Source organism: Phacochoerus africanus, chromosome 1, assembly GCF_016906955.1.
Source record: "Phacochoerus africanus isolate WHEZ1 chromosome 1, ROS_Pafr_v1, whole genome shotgun sequence".
NCBI classification, from domain to species: Eukaryota; Metazoa; Chordata; class Mammalia; order Artiodactyla; family Suidae; genus Phacochoerus; species Phacochoerus africanus.
Genome location: NC_062544.1, coordinates 239,186,019 through 239,207,343, shown reverse-complemented (window position 1 = coordinate 239,207,343; position 21,325 = coordinate 239,186,019). Strand labels below are relative to the sequence as shown.

The 21,325-nt window shown below is 40.2% G+C and overlaps 2 protein-coding genes across 3 annotated transcripts in view; one reads left to right on the top strand and one right to left on the bottom strand.

Moving 5' to 3' along the window:
• TOMM70 (translocase of outer mitochondrial membrane 70) overlaps nucleotides 1-10,661 on the bottom strand; it is a 47,478-nt gene extending 36,817 nt beyond the window's left edge. For both annotated transcript variants that reach the window (XM_047793739.1, XM_047793748.1), the window contains exon 1: nucleotides 9,835-10,661. In XM_047793739.1, the coding sequence (XP_047649695.1) occupies nucleotides 9,835-10,161 (327 nt within the window). In that variant the 5' untranslated portion in view covers nucleotides 10,162-10,661. The remainder of the gene's footprint in view (nucleotides 1-9,834) is intronic.
• A 2,441-nt stretch (nucleotides 10,662-13,102) lies between these two features.
• Nucleotides 13,103-13,429, top strand: LOC125113275 (protein kish-A-like). The gene is given in 1 exon segment (XM_047755852.1): nucleotides 13,103-13,429. A coding segment is annotated over 1 exon segment (219 nt). The 5' UTR covers nucleotides 13,103-13,137; the 3' UTR covers nucleotides 13,357-13,429.
• The last annotated feature ends 7,896 nt before the right edge of the window (nucleotides 13,430-21,325 follow it).

Below are 21,325 nucleotides of genomic sequence, written 5' to 3'. Positions count from 1 at the left end.
ATTTAAGTTGAATTAAAGTCAGGTAATACATTAAGTTCTATTTGGATGAGTTGACCTAATAGGATTGAAGAAAATGGGAACTCCCATAACTTTATAAAGAACTCCCAATTCTTAATAAGGGATTTTAACTGCACCTCTCAGGAATATTTTGTACTACTTTTCAGTCACTTTCTTCCCCACTCAGTCTACCTTCTCAAGTTATAAGAACTTTCATAATCAAAGCTTAAAGTTGGAAAATAAGCCCAAAGACAATTCTGAAAGCATATTTTATAAGAGAGAACTGAAGACATACAGATCTAGAACGTAATGGGAAAGACCTGAATTGCTAATATCCTTCCATGTGGTATACTGCATATCTAAAAGCTGCCAAAGAGATTTAAGACTATAAAGCCATTATTTTACTAGAAATCACTTTTTGTTTTGGTAGCTTTTTTTTTTTTTTTGTCTTTTTGTCTTTTTCTAGGGCTGCATCCGAGAAATATGAAGGTTCCCAGGTTAGAGGTCTAATCAGAGCTGTAGCCACCGGCCTATGCCAGAGCCATAGCAATGCCAGATCCAAGCTGCGTCTGTGACCTACACCACAGCTCATGGCAATGCCAGATCCTTAACCCACTGAGCAAGGCCAGGGATATAACCAGCAACCTCATGGTTCCTAGTTGGATTCATTAACGACGGGTACTCCAGTACTGGTGGACTTTTTAAGGGTCCAAACATTCCATAATATTTTCATACCAAAATTCTGTGAAAACGCATTTTTCTCCTACTTTTCTTACAACGAATTAATTTCTGATAGATCTAAAAGATCTTTTTAACAAGTACACTGGATCATGTCAGTCCCTGCTTTGAAACCTAATAACTTCCAACTACCATGGCCTACACACAAGACTCCATACTCCCAATTCTCTACTCCATCACTCTAGCTTCCTATACGTAACTTTAGTGGATTCAAACAATACTAATCTCCTTCTACAGACTAGGTACTATGTATTCAATTTCCATCAGAAACACATGGGCATAAATTTAAACTCTGAATACTGGTAAGAATACAGATAAATTATTTTAAAAAGGGCACTCGTTTCTGCCTAGTATAATCAAAATATTACTTAAAACAAATAAACTAAGAAAACTCAACTTTTTTTCCCATCCAGGATTTAAATAAATTTCATCTCTTCATAATGAGTGACTGCCCAGCAAAGTCATTTCCATGACTCGTGATTCTGCCAAGTGAATTCAACCAATATTAGAGCCCAATCTTAGAGGGAATCCTGACGTTAATGCATGAAGTAAAAATCAACTGTCAAAATTACTTCTGAAAATTCTTTAGAAGAATAACATACTGGAGATGCAAGGTATTATTATTATTTCCATTTTACACATGAAGCAACTGAAGCCCAGAGAGAGACAGAGAGAGAGAGACCGAGAAACTTGACCAAGGCAAGATTCAAAAAAGCAATTTGACTCAAGATTGCCTAAACTTTACTTCTATACTGCATGGATTGTTACCCATTTATGAAGAATGAATATCATGAGAATCACATCCAGACTTACACTCTGGAATTGAAACAAAAGGAAATGGGTTCAGGTATCTTATCTTGCTCACTACTGACCCCAGAACAAAAGGTCATTAAAGTGAGGGAGTTCCCCAGTGGCTAGCAGTTAAGGATTCAGTGTTGTCACTGTTGTGGCTTTAGTTTGATCTCTGGCTTGCCATGGAACTTCCACAATGGCACACGCAAGGCAAAAAAAAAAAAAAAAAAAAGACTGGAGCTCCCATCGTGGTTCAGTGGTTAATGAATCCAATAGGAACCATGAGGTTGTGGGTTCAATCCCTGGCTTCACTCAGTGGGTTAAGAATCCGGCATTGCTGTGAGCTGTGGTGTAGGTCACAGACACGGCTCAGATCCCATGCTGCTGTGGCTGCAGATGTTGCCAGTGGCTACAGCTCTGATTGGACCCCTAGCCTGGGAACCTCCATATGCCATGGGTGCAACCCTAAAAAGACAAAAAACACCTTTGATGTGACTCCACTGTACAACAATCAACAGGATAGTCTTTATCCTGAAAGAATATTATAAACAGTGCAGGAAATAAGGAAACTGGCAGCCTCTCAAAAGAACTAACAATGATCAAACACTGAAACCCCAATTCACATTAAGAAAATGTACATTAAGTGATCAGTAAATTGTGTAGCTAGTAACCAGAAAATCTTCAGTTCCAAGATCAGCAACTGCATATACACACAGAGACTTACACAGAAAACTATTTGGGTAAACCATAAGGATTAAAAACAAGTAACCTGGGTAATAAATTTTAAAAGGAAAAGGGAACAATGATAAACGCAATAAATATGTATCTTCTCTGTCTAAAACAAACACTTACACTGAAACTTGTCAAAGAGGCAAAACCTAGGAACCTGCTCCCCACCTCCTGCAGAAGCAAATCTACAGAAAACAAGTTACACTTAAAGACCAAAGCAACAGATAAAGTATAATCCCAGTAAATTTGGCAGAATACAAAGCAAGAAAACAATCAGGTTTTGAATCATGGTCAAGGTTACTTCACTGAAGGTGAAGGTGACAAAATCTGCTCTTGAATGAAAATGACTAAGAAAGGTCAGTCAGGAAAGTACTCCAAAGAGGAAAAACAACCCCAAAAGGGTTACTTATTTATTTAGCATACGCACACAAAAGAAATCCAGATGAGAAACTGAGCTCTAAAACAAGTCCTCCAATGGTAACATGGCATTACACAAAGCTTTCAATGATATAAATTTGCAAAGTCTTAGCAAGTATTTATAAAATATTATTCTGATAATCACAAACATAGTCACTGTGAAAGGAAAAGAGCTAAAATCAGGTACATTAACCCATATGTAAGGAAATAAAACAGGAACAGTAATCGTCCCTTTATATGTAGGGAATATGTTCAAACACCCCCTACCATGGTAAATACCGAAATCTACACGCATTTTCCCTATAAATACGTACCAAAGTTTAATTTATAAATTAGGCACAATAAGAAATTTGTAACAATAAAATAGAACAATTGTAACAATATACTGTAATACAAGTTATGTGAAAGTTATTCTCTTTGTCAAATTATTTTGTACAAATTTAATGACTTTTGCATCTTAACTAAACGCACTCACTCATGTGGCCATAACTTTTTCAGTTCAAGTGTGACAGCAAAACTAGCACAAATTTATCTTTCCTTCTTCACAATTTCAGAAATAGATTTATTCTTACCACAGATCTCAGCAACCTCACCATATGATTTTTTTTTCCTCTAGTTGAGAAAATTCACCCTTTTACTGAAAAGAAGTGCTCTTTGGAGTATCTGAATTGCCAGGATCACTACTCTTTGGAGTATCTGAATTGCCAGGATCACTACTCTTGAGCTTTGTGCCATCATTAGGTAAAATAAGGGTGGCTAGTGTACTAGTTGATCTGATAGCTACAAAGTGACTAACCAAAGTGACTAAAGAGCAGGATATATGCTGGACAAAGGTATGATTCACATCCAGGGCAGGACAGAGTGGGACTGTGTGAGATTTCATAATGCTGCTCAGAATGGTACACAACTTAAAACCTAGTAATTATTTCTAGAATTTTCCGGAGTTCTGGTTGTGGCACAGTGGAAACAAATCCGACTAGTAAGTATCCACGAGGACTCAGGTTCAATCCCTGGCCTCATTCAGTTGTTTTAGGATCCGGTGTTGCCATGAGCTATGGTGTAGATTGCAGATGCGGCTTGGATCTGGCATTGCTGTGGCTGTGGCACAGGCTGGCAGCTGCAGCTCCGATCCCACCCCTAGCCTGGGAACTTCCATAAGACATGGGTGTGGCCCTAAAAAGACCAAAAAAACAAAAAAACAACAAAAAAGAATTTCCCATTTAATATTTTCAGACTGTTGCTTGTTGTAGCTGAAATTGCAGAGGATGAAACCATGTATAAGAGGGAACTATTGTATTATCACTATAATTACACCTTTATATCCAGTTAAAATATACCTGAGGTAGTTCCACTATGTTTCTCTTAAATGGCATTAGTCCCTTAAATTTATCAAATTCCAAAAGCATATTTTAAAATTTGAATCCCAGCTTTACAGAAGTTATCAATCAACTCTGAAACACTTACCAAATGAGAAACAATCTTTCAGTACTTTATTGACTGACTACTACTTTTTTTTTTTTTGGACCAACTACTACTTTTATAAGAAGCAAATCTAGGATAAAAGGAACATACCTAAGATAATAAAGTCCTTTCCCATATTATGTCCTGAAATTCTAAGTCTACAACTAACCCCACCTACTAAATTGTAACACAGAGCAATCTTTACATAAGAAGAATCTACTTATAAGAATGTCGCTCCTGCAGGTTTTTGGTTGTAGTTCAGTCAAAATCAAGTGATTTACAAAAAGAATGCCTAAATGAAGTTTAAGACTGTTACGCCAATTCCTAGGACAAACTGGTGGAATACAAACTGATGAAAAGCTGGAAATTTTGAAAAAAATATTCAAATTGTGGGACTTTTTTAAAAAAGGTCAAATAATGAACCTTCATTGGTTTATTCACTTAACACCTATGTGTGAAGTTCTGAAAAATGGTAAAATATAGAACCAGTCCCAGCCTTCACAGATTCGAGAGTTTGGTAGGAAAGACAAAAACAATACTAGTACCATGCAGTAAATGCTGTGGAAGAGCAAACTTCAGAGTGTTATATAATCATATAGTGGTATGCTTAGGTATGAAGGGGTTTCAGAAAGGTGAAATGACCTACTTGTTGTGACCTGAAGGATCAGAAAGTAAGGGTATTCAGCAGTTACAGAATATCCAAAGGCAAGAAACAAGAGGAAGTGGCAAGAGATGAAGACGTAAGCAAAATCAAGATCAGAGGGTTCTGTATCATAAGGAGTTTGAACTTGAAAGCAATGAGCAGAACACAACTTAATGTTTTGAGTGTGGAACTGCTAGGATTACTCTAGAAGTAACAAAGTTGATTGGCGGAAGACACTAAGGAGAGTATCAATTATTCAGTTAAGAAACAATAGCGGGGGAATGGAATAGTCACATACTTAAGTAGAATTTTCTGGATGTTTTTCTAGATTGAATGTTGAGAACATGAGAAGAATAAAAAGTGAGGGATGATATTCAAGTTTCTGACCCGGGAAACTGGTTAGATGACACACATTAATTGATAAAGAGTACTCTCAGGAGAAAGAGGGTCTGCAGTGAAATACTTGTAAGGTAATAAGGTGAAGATTTCCTTTAAATTTGGGCCTCTTGCGAAGTCTGCACTATAAACAGGAAATTAAGGGCCCATCAGTATATGTGTTAAGTGAAGCTGCTGGAGGGCAAGTAAGCATCCACTGAATGTATGAAATATAAGAATGTTATGATAGAACCAGGAAGGTCATAAAAAGAAAGGGGCAAAGAGGAGTTCCCGTTGTGGTGCAGCGAAAACAAATCCAACTAAGAACCATGAGGTTGGGGGTTTGATCCCTGGCCTTGCTCAGTGGGTTAAGGATCCAGCATTGCTGTGGCTGAGGTGTAGGCCGGCAGCAACAGCTCAGGATTAGATCCGAGCCTGGGAACCTCCATGTGTCTTGGGTACCACCCTAAAAGTTAGACAAAAAGGGGGGGGGGGCAGGCAGAGAAATGAGCCTGGAAAGAAGACTAAGAATAATTAGCAAGGGAGGTATCAAGAAGTTTAAAAAAGCAAAGAAAATCAGGAAAATGTAGTGTCTCAGAAGCCAAAGGAAAAATTACAAAATTAACAGAAGATGATGTCAAATATTGGAAAGAATCAAGTAAGATAAAGACTGAAAGGTGTTCACTGGACTTAATTATGTAAGAATGTCACTGGTGATCCTGGAGTTCCCACTGTGGCTCAGTGGGTTAAGAATCAGACTAGTACCCATGAGGATGTGGGTTCGACTCTGGCCCCTGCTCAGTGGGTTAAGGATTCAGTGTTACCTCAACCTAGAGCATAGGTCACAGATGAGGCCTGTAGCTCCAATTCAACCCCTAGCCCAGGAACTTCCATATGCCATAAGTGTTGCAACCCCCGCTACCCCCCCAAAAACAATGTCATTGATGATCCTGACTTTTTTTTAATGATTAGAAGCAGACCATGGGGAGGGGGGAGAATTATTTCATTTCAAACATGACTGATAATGTCAGCTTACTTAGTTTTTTATCCCTTTAATAAACTGTTTAGGTACATTTCTCCTTAATTGAGAGGGCTGACTTAGACGAGTGGTTCCTAAACATTTCATGTGGGATCATGTCTGTGTAACACAAGAAAAAAAACCAAAACTTGAACACTATAATAACCTCTTTTTAAAAAATCAGATTAAAAACAAATGGATAAAAATGTTAGTATAAAGTCAATAATAAGTAAATGTACATTTAAAAAAACCACAGGTTATTTGAAAAAAGAAATACCTAAAACATTTGTGCAGCCAGATATCATGTTTGGTAAATATGTGGGTATAGTTCTCCCCTGTGTTAACTCTGGCCCAGAGACTGAGAATCCCTGTGGATTAGGTGACTAACAAAGAACTTTACCAAATTAAAAAAATCTCTAACTCTTCAAGTTTTCAACATAAATCACCTAAGCAAAATGGCACATCATGGTAGATTTTCTAACAGCCCAAAATAGAAAATGATTTGACACTTTTAGTACCTTAATCTCAGATGTTATCAGCTGTGACTAGATGCCTTTGATGAAAGCCTAAAATTCTAATTAAACAAAATATGAAATTTTGCTTTTGAAGTGTTTGTTATCATAGAAAAAAGATAACTGGATATAGTCTGCCTGCACATGAAAATCTCAAACCCAGTAGAAAGAAGCCCATTAATTTTACATTAAGGCAAATGTAAGCCAAGAGACAACAACCACTAATTTTCCATTTTATTCACTAATATTGAACCCTGAACTGACAACATTTGTCCATTTCTTCATCCTCTGAAAAATTATAGCTATTGCTCAGGTGTAGAAAGAAAAGGTAGAGCATCAGGACTCTGTTTTCCTTTTTAGGGCTGCACCTGCAGCACATGGAAATTCTCAGGCTAGGGGGTGAATTGGAGCTGCAGCTGCTGGCCTAGCTACAGCCCCAGCAACACCAGATCCGAGCCTCAAGCCTCGTCTGGTACCTACACCACATCTCACAACAAGGCCAAATCCATAACCCATTGATCAAGGCCAGGGATCAAACCCACATCCTCATGGATACTAGTTGGGTGTGTTAACACTGAGCCACAAGAGGAACTCCAACATTCTACCAGTTTTTCTATCATTTCAAAGAAATGCTTCCTTATTTACAAAACCCACTGAGGCTGACAATTTAAAGGTGCTATTCAAATATAAAACAATTTATCCAACCACAGATAATAAAAATAATAATTTGTAGTTAGGTGTATTTAGATAGTCTAATAATAACTCTAAGGACTAGACTATAAAAAAGATTCTGTTGCTTCAGTAAAGGATTATCTAATAATTCAAAACAAAATACAGGTACAACCCCACAAATTCCATAAGAACAACAACCGAATGTGCAAGTGTTTTGGTCAGTTTTATTTTGGGTCAAAAGTGATCATTTTAAAGCAGTTTAAGTTATACAAAAAAGTCAATCTTACAGTCTATTTTTTTTTCTTTTTATGGCCACATCTGTGGTATATGGAAGTTCCTGGGCAAGGGGTCAAATCAGAGCTGCAGCTAGGCCTATGGCACAGCCACCACAACACAGGATCAACAAACTGTGACCTACGCCACAGCTTGCAGCAAGGCCGGTTCCTTAACCCACTGAATGAGGCCAGTGATTGACCTGCATCATCACAGAGACATCAGGTTCTTAACCCACTGAACCACAATGGGAAAACCCTTAAAGTCTAATTTCTTAACTGAAGTCAGGTGAATAAGAAAAGTGTTCTGGTAAAACTACAAAACATTATGAAATTTAAACATCACCACAGTGTTGATTTAGACAACACTGAAAAACTAAAAACGGGATTTAAGGAAATCTACAATCTGAAAGACAGTTTGCTAAATTCTATCAAATGCCAAACAGGTGAGATGAGGTAGTATTTGAAACTGCAACGAAATATCAAAACCCAGTTTCTTTCATAAAAGTTATCTTTACGTTTGGTCATTATTATAAAACAGAGAACTTTTACGTATTTTTCATTCATCCACTACTGTTCTGTGCTTAAAATTAATAAGCAAAAGAAAAAATGATCAGAGAATTCCAGAAATATGAAAATAAAAAGACAAATGATGACTAATTCAAAAAATTGCCTTGACTACCACTCTCATTAACAGCATTCATAATCAACAATTTTCAGGACTGGAAGAAATGTAAGAGAGCCAATATTTTAATTCTCTTATTCTACAGGGATGACACTAACATCTAAGACAAAATGACTTTCCTGAGATAACTATGCTGGAGAGCCCAACATAAAGCACATTATCTCCTAGTTTTCACAGTCCATGAAATCTTCCAGCATATTTGTACTGGATCATTTCCCTCTATATATCTTTTTTTTTTTGTCTTTTCTAGGACCTCACCTGAGGCATATGGAGGTTCCCAGGCTAGGGGTCTAATCCGAGCTACAGCTGCAGCCTATGCCACAGCCACAGCAACGAGGGATCCAAGCCATGTCTGCGACCTATACCACAGCTCACGGCAACACAGGATCCTTAACCCACTGAGCGAGGCCAGGGATCGAACCCACAACCTCATGGTTCCTAGTTGGATTTGTTAAACACTGAGCCACGATGGGAACTCCCTCTTTTTGTATCTTAACGCTGTATCTTACTCTCCCATTAGAAGATTATATGGCTCTCTCAAGGTCTAGCACAATGCCTGATATATAGTATACACTAAACTAAGGTAGTTTGCTCCAACATCAAAATTTTCTTTAAAGTTAATCTGACTACTTAGTAGAAATATGTCTTCAATCTTAATAATATAATGTGGCAATAACTTGCAAATGTATACAACTGGGAGTTATTTGACCAAAGGTTTCTCTGAACTCTGATTTACTCTGTAACTGCATTGTACAATCCCAGACTCAGATAAAATGCTCCACACCACCTCATCTCATCTAGTATTGTAAAATGCAGCTAGGCCAATTCCCCCACAGCTGTGAGATACCAAAAGGATTTAACAGTCAGTTCAACAAAACCATACAAAGCAGTTCATCAGACATCCCGATGCACTGTTTAACATCACAAAATCTTTTTCAGGCATGTAAATTTCCAGGTTAAAATTTTGAAATGAATTTAAGATGCTTCTACCCCAAAGATTTAAAAACTCATTCCCACAGATGAAATAAATGCTCCTGACCACCACTGTACTCTCATTACCCAACAGTCACTGTACTTACCCATCTTCCACCCTTCAAAAAAAGGGGAGTGGCTCTTTATTAAAAGGTTATTACTAAGTTCCAGGCCTTGGAAATCACCAAAACAGTTCATACCGTACTGTAGCAATAGTTAAGGGCATTTGACTTCCTCTACTAGTTAATTAAATACAATCATCACGTTTACAAACGTCTCCATACCCACAACGCTAGGGATAAATGCTGTGTCACTGAGAAGAAAAACAAGTATTTTTCCAAAACCAAAAGGAAACTGTCAACGAAGGACGCTAACCTGTGCCCTCGGGCTACTTCAATCTCAATAAAGGCAGCCAGAATTGAGTTTCCCTAAACCCAAGTGCTGCCACTTGGCTGCCCCGGTCTGATGAGAAGCCCCCTGACCGGCACAACCCGCCAAGGAAAGGCTGCACCCGCCGGGCTCCACCTCCACAGCCCCGGGATGCTTCTCACCATTTCCAGGTGAGCACCGGGGCCTTCGGGGTGTCCGCTGCCCGGAGCCGGACTTGCCCTGCCCTCCGGGGTCTTCCGTTCACTGTTGCGCTTCAGGCCGCCGGCGTCGCCTCGGCCCCCGGTCTCCCGGCGCCGCCGCTGCCGGCTCCACAGGTACATGGCACCCGCGCCCAGCAGCAGGGGCGCTCCGACTGCCAGGGCGAGCTGCCATCGCGGCAGGCCCCCGGTGCCCGGGCCTGTAGTCGCACTGCCACCGCCCACTCCACTCCCGGAGCTGGGCACAGCCGCTGCGACCACCGCCGCCTCCACAGGTTTAGAGGCGGCCATGACGGGAGTCCTCCGCCACCGCCTCCCTGCTTGTCGCTGGCGCCACAGTCACCAGGCAGCGTGCGAACGTAAACCGGAGCGAGTCACGGAAGGAAAGCAGTGAGCGAGCGAGCACGCTAGGCAGCAAGAGCGGACGACAGAAAAGGGCCAGAGGTCACCGGAAGCCCAAGGCATGCCGGGCCAGAACTGGCGGTTCTTCTCTTCCCTTCTCAACCGAGAATGGGGGAGGAGAAGTGTAGAATAGTTCCGGGTCAAGGTGCTGGACGTGAAGTGAACAACCCAGGCAGTTCTTTCTCTTTTCTTTCCTCTCGCTGCTGTTTGTGAGACTAACTTCTGCGGCCTCGTGACTTCGGTGGTATCCGACGCCGTCCCCTACGCCTTCAGTAAGGAAGGGCAGAGGGCCCTATGGTCTAGGGAGGCTAAGGCGAGCCGCATATCTAGCGGTTTTACAGCGCTCACGCGAGCATAGGAAGAAGCTCGAAGCCGCTCTAAGAATGGGCGGGAGTGGCGAAGAGTTATGAAGGTTATTGGCTGTAAGGAATGGTGGGCGGGGCATAGGCCGAGCCACTCAGTTCATTGGTAGAATTTGGACCACACATTTTTCTTGTTACTGCCACGTTGGCGCTTCTCAGAGCCGGGAGGCAGTTGGCTGGGTTGTTCGCGTGTCAGAGGAAACCAACGGATTGGAAGGACTTTTAAAGATGTATGAGGAAAGAGCCCAAAGCTGACGTTAGCCTGCTGTATCACTGATCTTAGCTCTACCATGGCCAGGTTTTAGCTTGGACTAATTTGAGGTCATTGGGGGCAACAACAGGTAGCAGAACCCAGACGGTAGAAACGGGCAAATCTAGTTGCCCCAGTCAAAATGGCTTGAACGGGGTCCCTGCGACTTACATTCCACACCAATTGCGAAAGCCATGCCGTCTCTGCGTTGTTATGAGGTTCCCGAACTGAGTAGGTAGAAATGCGGAAAACCCAGAGTTCCCACCTTTCCTATATGTATTTGTGTCGTACCGGATTCCGCCTAACACCCCAGCCCACACCTCGCTTCCTGGAGCATACAGGCTCTCCCCAGCGCTGTGAAACGCCCGCTGTCATTCCTGTTTTGCACTAGATGTTTCAGTCCTCTTGCCACATTCTCAAGTTGAAATTTCAACTCAAGGCTTTCATGTATCTAAGAACTGTCAAATCGTTTCCACATGATCTGCACGAGACCTCTTAAAATACAGAAATTTCCCCTGCAAGGAAATGTTTAGAATTCACAGTATTTTCAAAAAGAAAAGAATTAATAGAAAATCAGAATTCCCAACTACGGCTTCTCATTTCACATATACTGTGCACACCTTACATTAAAAATTTACAAATGGGATTTCCTGTTGTAGCTCAGCAGGTTAAGAACCCAGACAAATATCCATAAGGATGCACGTTCTATCCCTGGCTGGCTCAGTGGGTTAAAAATCCAGCATTGTGGAAAGTTACAGTGCAGGTCACAGATGTGCTCAGATCCAGAGTTGCTCGCTGTGCCTGTGGCATAGGTAGGCAGCTGCAGCTCCAATTAGACCCCTAGCCTGGGAACTTCCACATGCTCCGGTGCAGCCCCAAAAAGACAAAAAAGACAAAAAAAAAAATTTACAAATGATCATTTTGTTTTGGGATACAACTGAGGATTTTCAACATCACAACAGCACTGCATAAAGATTGAAAGGAGATAATTTATTAAGTGGTACCAAAATAGACTGACTAAATTAGAATGGCCTAATTGGAAAGTTTCAGGATTATTGCTTTGCTCTTTTGCTTCCCCTGAGTTCCTATTAGTAAATTGCTTTCAGGCAATCGGGTTCCTTAGCAACAGGCATTTTTAGAGGAGCTAAAAATAATAGCAATAGAATTATTTGATCAAATAGTGATTGTTCCAGGCAACAACTTCTCTTCCTTCCTGATTCCCATCCCCCAAAGGCAAGTCTCCTATCTCCTTAAAGAAATTTTTCCTTTGTTTTTTCAGAACAGTAGGATTTTTCTTTCCTGAAATTTAAGTTTTTCTGCAGCCTCATAAGGATTGCAGAATGCTAGTAATTACAAACTATTGGTAGGAATTAAAACATTTAAAGTTTTTAAAGCAGGAGTTCCTGTCATGGCTCAGTGGTTAACGAATCCAATTAGGAACCATGAGGTTGCGGGTTCAATCCCTGGCCTTGCTCAGCGGGATGCCAGGATCTGGCATTGCCACGAGCTGTGGTGTGGGTTGCAGGCTGGGATACTGTATTGCTCTGGTTCTGGCGTAGGCCTGCGGCTACAGCTCCGAATAGACCCCTATCCTGGGAACCTCCATATGCCTTGGGTGCGGCCCTAGAAAAGAAAAAAATAAATAAAAAAATTTTTAAAGCAAATATTTATTTATTGGAATAGGTAATAGATTGTTATAGCTACAAGCCAAAAGTTACTGTGAAAAGTCTTCCAACCCCAGTTTCCAGCCACCCAATTCCCTAAAGACAAGTTAGAGCTACTTGAAACATTTTGTTTAATTAGCTGATATTTATGTAAAGGTTTGGTTTTCTTTGGTTTTATTTTTAAAATCCGCATCAGTAAATGAATTTGCCATTGTTACTTTAATACTTTGTTAAACATCTAATTTCCATCCCCTAGCCTATTCATCTCTTTCTCCCATTTTCTCTACCATTTCTTAAGTGATTTTAACATAGAACTGAGTAAAAGTGTCGCTACTTCTGTAAACTTACAGACCTGATGCCTAAATTTCTAAGCTGTGAAGTACTGAAATCACACACCTTTCAAGTTATATTAAAGATTTAATTAGATAATACTTAAGGTCTTTTTAGTGTAATGTATGTTACAAATTATTAGACACTCAAATGCCTAATTCTCTGTTTTTCTAAATGTTAAAGGCGATGTCTCATTTTTTTAAAAATTGAAATTTTGAGCCAGGAAGGGTGATGTAGCTGGGGCTTTGCCGGCCTCACTATGTCTGCCATTTTCAACTTTCAGAGTCTGTTGACTGTAATCTTGCTGCTTCTATGTACCTGTACTTAAATCTGATCCTTGGCACCCAGACTACTGGAGAGAAATAAAACTGGATTGTTGGGTATACTTTGGAAGTGTGCTAGAATTGATGAACAGAAGAGTCCTTATGTTGCAGTATGCTGTGTTGTGATGGCCTTCAGCATCCTCTTCATACAGTAGTTTGGAAAAATGTCAGAATTCAGTTGCCAGCAGATTTAAATATGAAAGAAAGGACTTATCTGCAGAAAATAATGGAAAGAATGGTTAACTCTTTTATCTTGAACATGAATGAGATAAATTTCCAGCTACTGTTCTCTATTTTTGTTATTGGGCCAATGCTCTGTATCAATTAGGGTGTAAGCATTTAATATGCAGTGTTTGAACATGTCTGTAACAATCAATCTCAGTACTGTCACTACTATTACATTCTGCATATGTCATTCTCTTGTGTTAGATACCAGTTTTTAGTGAGGTATCTTTAAGGCACATAGTAGAAAACAAAATAAGTAAATTATTCAAGTTCCTTTCACTGTGATTTGGAAATGATAAATCTTTATAGAATGAGACCTTTTTTTGGACTAGCTTTTTTTTGGAAAAAAAAGTTTCAATTTGTGTTGCTAAGGATTGCATTCATATTTAATAATGCTTGCTTTTCCTCTGGCCACACCACTTTGAGCATTAACCAGAGTACCTCTACTCTTAGCAAACTGTGGTTTATTACAAGTCTTTAAACTATTTTTAAAAAGCCTATGAAGGTCCTTAGGAGGAAAATAAATGAGGTGTGACTTTAAAGTAGTATTGAGAAAATGTTCCTATTTAACATAAAAGAATTCAGAATACCTGACTGTGTTATAGCCTCTGATACCACTCTTGTTAAGTATGGATAAATGTCTTAAGCATAAATTTGAGAAGCTAACTCATCCTTTGAATAAAACTAAGACTACATGCTTAGAGTTCAAAAGAGCTAAACAGAACAATTACACAATCCTAAAAAAATAAAAATAAAAATTGAACTTTTGTTTGTGAACATAGATATTTTCTTGCTAGGTTAATGGAACTCAGTAGAAGCTTTCTTCACTTCCCTGGTCTGTATCTTAGGTGGCAGTTGAATGAAGCTGAATATCTAATGGCCTAGGCTGCAGAACACCTGAGTTCTTACTCTAAATTTTAATACTACTGAGATGTGTGTGTGTGACTGGGCACTTCTACTTTCTATATGATGTGACCAGTAGATTAGATGATTCCTAAAGATCTCATAGCTTTAAAATTGTATGAGTCTGTTCCCTCAATTGTCATTGCTACATGAAATTCTTTCCTTTTTTTTTTTTTTTTGTCTTTTTAGGGCAGTACCCTCAGCATATGGAAGTTCCCAGGTGGTTGAATCAGAGCTACACCTGCAGGCCTACACCACAGCCACAGCCATGCCAGATCCAGGCCAAGTCTGTGACCTACACCACAGCTCACAGCAACGCCTAATTGGTTAACCCACTGAGAAAGGCCAGGGATTGAACCCTTGCCTTCATGGATACTAGTCGGTTCGTTATCACTGAGCCATGACAGGAACTCCTACATGGAAGTCTTTTTGATTGGTAGTTAGGGGATAGCTGCTTTGTTGATTGGTGGCCAAGCCTTCCAGTGGGTCCACAAACATCTCTTAGGCACACACATACACAAGTTGATTCTTTTTCAACTCTTCCTTATGTTTCCATTCTTTTCTGGTTCTTTTTTTTTTAATGAAAAATTACTCGAAAGAATTATTTATGCTGGGAGTTCCCATTGTGGTGCAGCAGAAATTAATCTGACTAGGAACCATGAGGTTGCGGGCTCGATCCCTGGCCTTGCTCATTGGGTTAAGGATCTGGTGTTGCCATGAGCTGTGGTGTAGGTCACAGACGCGACTTGGATCTTGTGTTGCTGTGGCTGTGGTATAGGCCAGCAGCTGTAGCTCCGATTTGACCCCTAGCCTGGGAACCTCCATGTACCACGGGTGAGGCCCTAAAAAAGAAAGCAATAAAAAGGAAAAATTATTTCTATTTGTTACATCTACCTATTTATCACCCATTTCATCCAAAATCTCTTGTAAGCTAGTTTCTAGCTTTATTGCTGTTCTGAAATTGCTTTAAAATCACATGTTGTTTGTTTTTATCTTTCCTATGCTTTAATGGGGCACTTAACATGGGTCATTCTTTACTTGAAATGTTATTTTCCCTGGTTTTCAGGAGATTAAATTCTACTCTCTGACCAGTCTCTAGATACATACTGTCCAATAGAACTTTCTGTGATGTTAGAAACATTTTATATCTGATGTCCTATATGGTAGCCACATGTGGCTATTGAGCATTTGAAATATAGCTAGTTGACTAACTAAATTTTTTGTTTTAATTTAAATTGCTTTCAGTAGCTTCATATGGCTAAGAGCTACCATGTTGGACAGCACACCTCTAGATCTTCCTCAAGTATGAAATCCATAACAATAAATTCTCTATCTGCATTCTCTTCACCAGTAACCAAAGTACATCACATTGTTTTGGGTACCATAGCTCTATCTATACTATCCCAATGATTTATCTCTCCACCTCTAGTCCTGTAATTTCCTGTTGTTTACTGAACAGCTTTGCCTGGTTGCCTCATTTTAAAAAATATAACACATTGTTTTTCCTCTTTATTCTTTTCCTTGGTATAATCCTTTTTTTCTCATAGTACTATTACTTTACTGATTACCCACACTTTTTGGACCTTTCTTTTTTCCAACCCTACCTACTCAAGTGAATGTACCAATATATACATATGTAAACACAAAATCAGCTGTGAAGTCTTATTGATTCTTTGCTATATTTAAAATGTTTTTCTTCATTTTCATGCCCTCTGCCACTTCCCAGTTCAAATATGCAAAAACACTTAAAAATATGTCTGACACATTGGAGTTCCTATTGTGGTGCAGTGGTTAACGAACCCGACTAGGAACCATGAGGTTGCAGGTTCTATCCCTGGCCTTGCTCAGTGGGTTAAGGATCTGGCATTGCCATGAGCTGTGGTGTAGGTTGCAGATGAGGCTCGGATCTGGCGTGGCTGTAGCTGTGGCGTAGGCTGGTGGCTGTGGCTCCGATTTGACCCCTAGCCTGGGAACCCCCATATGCCGCGGGAGCGGCCCTAGAAAAGGCAAAAAGACAAAAAAAAAAAAAGTCTGGCACATAATAGGTGCTCAATAAATAGTTTCTTCCCTTCTTTTTTCTCTTTTTTTTTTCCATTTCCTTCATCTTTCTTGAATGTTGTATTATTTCCCAACCTCTAGTGCCTCTCTTCTCATTTAACCTGTATCTTGTACATTGTCTAACAAAATGTCTACTCTGGTACTATATGTTTTCTGTCTTTGCGTTGGACTATACAGAATTTTATACTTATTCCTACAATTACCACATTGCCATAATTATTTGTTCTCATGTGTGCTCCCCATACTCAATTTTGAGACCCTGAGACCCATACTATAGTTACCTTTGTATTCCTACATCTGTTAGGGGCTGGACATATAATGAGTATTTGTTAACACTTATCTACCCAACATAACACCTGAAATTTGGTCAATGCTGAATAGTTCTATGAAGTATTTATTTGCCAGTTTCCTGACTACTGCTTTATCTCCATTCCTGTTGCCAACTTTAATGGTCTGGGGCCACCATTGTTGTCCGTACCACTGATATCAGCTGGGAAACCAACTCAGTTGTTGCTACTGCTGCCATCACCATCATCATAGCTACTAGTTCCCAGTCCCAAGCATGCTGTATTCACTGCTACCTCCTCTGCCACTGCAGCTCCTTTCAGTAGGTCCTGCTTGATTTGTCCTTCATATTCCACTCATGACATATAGAAGCACTTATTTCTTCTGAGTCCTCACGCTGTTAATTTTTTCCCAATCTTTCTTCTGATGTTTCTGCCTTATTCAACTTCCATCAAATCATCAGTTGAGTGGGTGGTACTGCTTTGCTTCTCAGGGGAGATGTCACTTTAATGATTCAATCAAGTAGTTGCTCTTTTTGCTGTCAGAAGAAGCCTCTGTATTATCCAGAGAACAATCTACAATAACTCTAGATCCGTCTCCTTAGCTGTGACTGTTAGCTCACATGTATACTTTAGGCACTCATTTGCCACTTTTCTGCCCACTCACACAGATCATAAGATCTTTCCATCCTCATCAACTTAGTTCATTGCCACCCACAAGAACTTATGTCATTTGCAAATATAGAGATGTTGCTTTGCACTTTAATTTATAAAGATACTTTTATTATTAAAGGTATAAGTTATAATGGAGTTCCCTGGTGGCTCAGTGAAGGATCTGGTGTTGTCATTGTTCTTGCTGAAGCTGAGTTCAACCTCTGGCTCAGGAACTTCCACATGTTGTGGGTGCTGCCAAAAAAAAAAAATGTATAGGTTATACTAATTTTGCCCTACACAAGGATGCTGGGAGAAGTGGGGGCTGATGTATAGCCTATATTTTGTTCTCCACAGTCTGGTATCAGGCTGCATCTGCCTGGAGAAAGGTATTCATTTTTCTGTTTTGTGTGAAGATGCTGGTCCATCACTGAGTAAATGGGCCTGCAGTGGAGCATCCAACCATTTTCTAATTTATCCCTATTAGACCCTGGTTACTAGTCTAATGATCCTAGCATTGATATAGCACTGAATCTGAGATTCTCTAAGCTATTCTTGCCCACATTTACCTTTTGTTTTCCTAACTAGTGGAAAATAGCCTCAACTCCAAAAATGAGACTCAATTTTGTTAAATTATGAAAAAATGTAAAACTGTTAAAAATAGTTTCTGTACCTATGTTCCATTTACTATTGTTGCTTGACAAATTATCCCAAGTGGTAGTGATTTAAACAACTCTTATTACATCTCACAATTTCGTTGCTCAGGAGTTTGGGCAAGTGATGATTGACTTCTGCTGTGTCAACAGAGTTAACTCTTTTGCTGGACAGGCTGGTCTGGAGGGTTTAAGATGGGTTCACTCAGTGATGGTATCACTCAGCGACCCCTTGGTGAAGATAGCTTGAAAATTGGCCTCAAGAGACTCTCAAGTGGAGCATTTTCTTGTGGCCTTTCCAGCATGGAAGCCAGGGTAGTCAAACTTATTTTGGCAGCTCAGTGTTCCTAGAAAGAGTGTCCTAAGTGTCCCAGAAGGAAGCCGCAAAACTTTCTAAAACATCACTTCTACCACATTCTATGGGTCAAGCATGTTACATGGCACAAGTGAATCAGATTCCAACTCGCAATGGAATAAGTAGTGAAATAATTATAGAAGTTGCAAATAAATGTATATAGAGATTCCACATACCTTTCATTTCACCTTTCTCAATATTGACAATTTGCATAACTAGAGGGCAATATCAAAATCAGGAAATGGACATTGATACAATCCAGAGAACTTACTCAAATTTTACTAGCAATACATGCACTCATTTGTGTGTGTGAAGTTTTAACACGTGTAGTTTTAACACATGTGTAACACAACTACCACTGCAATACATAGAGAGAGATTTTAAGGAATTGGCTCACATGACTATGGAGGCTAGCAAGTCCAGAATCTGCAGGGTAAGCCAGCAGGCTGGAGACCCATGAGAAGTTCCCCTAGCCTGGGAACCTCCATATACCATGGGTGTGGCCCTAAAAAGACAAAAAGACAATATATATATATATGGACTATAGAGAATGAAATAAAGGGAAACAATTGAACAAAAGAATGAAATAAAGGGAAAATCATCTTTTCATTATTGCAGTCTTCTGAAGCAGTGAATATGAAAGAGGGCATTGCAAAGCTACTTCATTTTACACTGCTTGCCTGAATATGCTTAATGCCTGACACTTTCTGAGAACATACAGACCACTAGTTTCCTACACCTTAAGAGAAGGTCATTCCTTTCATACTTAAGTACAAATACTTAAGTATACACTCAAACTCTCTAGAAAACTGCAGCCTTCTCAGTCTCTGGACACTTAGAGTAAACACTGTGGCTTGGTGAAGCACAGCATTAGAACAGGGTCAAAGGGCAGCTCCCCTTGGTCCTGTGCCCCTGGAAGTAGCATCTCCTCAAGGCAGGTGTCCAGGCCCCTGCCAGGGAAAGTTGGCAGCTGGGCTCCCAGGCTGCAGCACAGCCTCCTTCCTCTCAGGCCCTGGCTTTCCAGGCAAGATGAAAGAGCAGTTCTCCCCCAGCTGCCAAGACTTGACACCTGCTGATACTCTTCTTTGCTGCCCCAAGTTTGTTAAAAGAACTCTAGGCCAGGCAAAATGGTAAGCCATCTTCATCTCCAATTTTTAAAGAAATGGGTTTAAGTAGGAAAAAATGGAGGTGGACCAATTTTATATGATGTAGATCAAATTCTTTTTCTCTTGGGGTCAATTTCTTTGGGAGAATTTTTGGTCCAATATTTGAAGAGTTCCCTTTCCTTCCTGCACTGGGGGTCCTGAAGACCACCCTCCAGGTTTGGTGGCTCTCTAGAAGTACTCACAGGGCTCAGCATATAGTTGTACTCATAGCTAAGACTGATAACAGTAAAAGGACACAAAGCAAAATCAGCAAAGTGAAAAGAAGCTGAGACCAAGTCCAGAGGAAACCTGCCTCAAGCTTCCAAGCATCCTTTCCTAGTGGAGACACACATAATGTGCTAATCCTCCAGCACCGAATCATGACAACTTATGCCTAGTGTATGTATCAGGGAATTTCACTGGAGCCTCAGAACCCGAGGCTTTTATTGGCTGCTTGTCATGTAGGCACTCTGCCCGGCATGTGCCAAAACTCCAGACTTTCAGAAGAAAAGCAGTCATTCAGCATTAACCATAAGGTTGTACAAGCAATTTAGGCCACTCATTAGTTAGGACAAGATTTATGTCACTGCAGGGAACTGATTACCAGGCAAGTTCCCAGATAACAGTCAAGGACCAACCTTGCAAGGAGGTCTTTCTAAGGAGAGGCAATCTTGGGATGCTATGTTAACTCTTTTCTGCAAAATCCTTCCTTTTGGCCAAGGCATTTTTAGAGTGAATTTATTATTAGTGGGACCCCATGCAGCAGGGTGAAAGCAACCTGCAGTATGAATTTTCATTATGCCCTCCAGGGGTCCTGGATTTAGCCAATTTAAAAAAGTCCCATTAACAATAAAGGTGAATCTTAGAAAGTCAGGCAGCTTTCTCCTTAGTTTTTGTATTAATCTTTTTTCACCTGGCCTGCGCCATCAATTCAAGCCCAACGCAATTCTGACTGTTAAGTTGAAGCTGACCTGCATGCGTCAGGTCATGGAAGTCAGATCTAAAGCAGGGCCGATGCAATCCCTGATAGTCAAGGTACACACACAAGAAGTACAATTCCAAAGAGGACCCTTGGAAACAAAAATGTTGCCATTGTTAAATCACTCAAATGAGGACACACAGTAATTAGGTGGGCAATACAGGTTAGCAAGGGCTCCAATGTGGCTTCCCACTATGGGTCCTTCTGCCCTAGGGCTCTCTATCCAGTCCAAAGAATTCAGTTGAGTCCCCAGTTTTATTTTATTTTGGGGGCTGTGCCCACAACATGTGGCAGTTTCTGGGCCAGGGATCAAACCCATTCCAGAGGAGCAACCCAAGCCACAGCAGTGACAATGCGGGATCCTTGACCAGCTGAGCCACTAGGGAAGGCCGAATCCCTGGTTTTAGAGGGATTTCCATAAGGCAGTCAGTTCCAAGCAGTTTTGCTTATCTTTGACATCAGTTCATTGCCTCATGAGTGTGGACAATATCTAGAGGGGTTCTTCATGGAAATGTAGGACTGGGGAGGGACATTCCCTGCTGTGTTACTGTCAAAGTTGTTAGGTGTGATCATAGGCTCAGCAGTCAGCTTGAATTCAAGACCTCACAGCATCTTGGGAGGCTACATTGGCATTCAGGAGCAGTTCTGAGGAACAGAGCAGTTATAAAAAATGGAAGTCATTAGTTCCCACCTTTTCCTGCTTCTCCTAGGTGCTGGCTTTTTGTGTTTTCTGTGTTATTACAAAATTAATGTGTCTCCTACAGTAATCATAACTTTACATTTTTTTCCTAATCATTTTTTATTTTCATCTAGACCTTTCAGCAGGAAGGGTTTGGTGTAAAGAGGGTATTGACAATTTAGCCAAGCTACT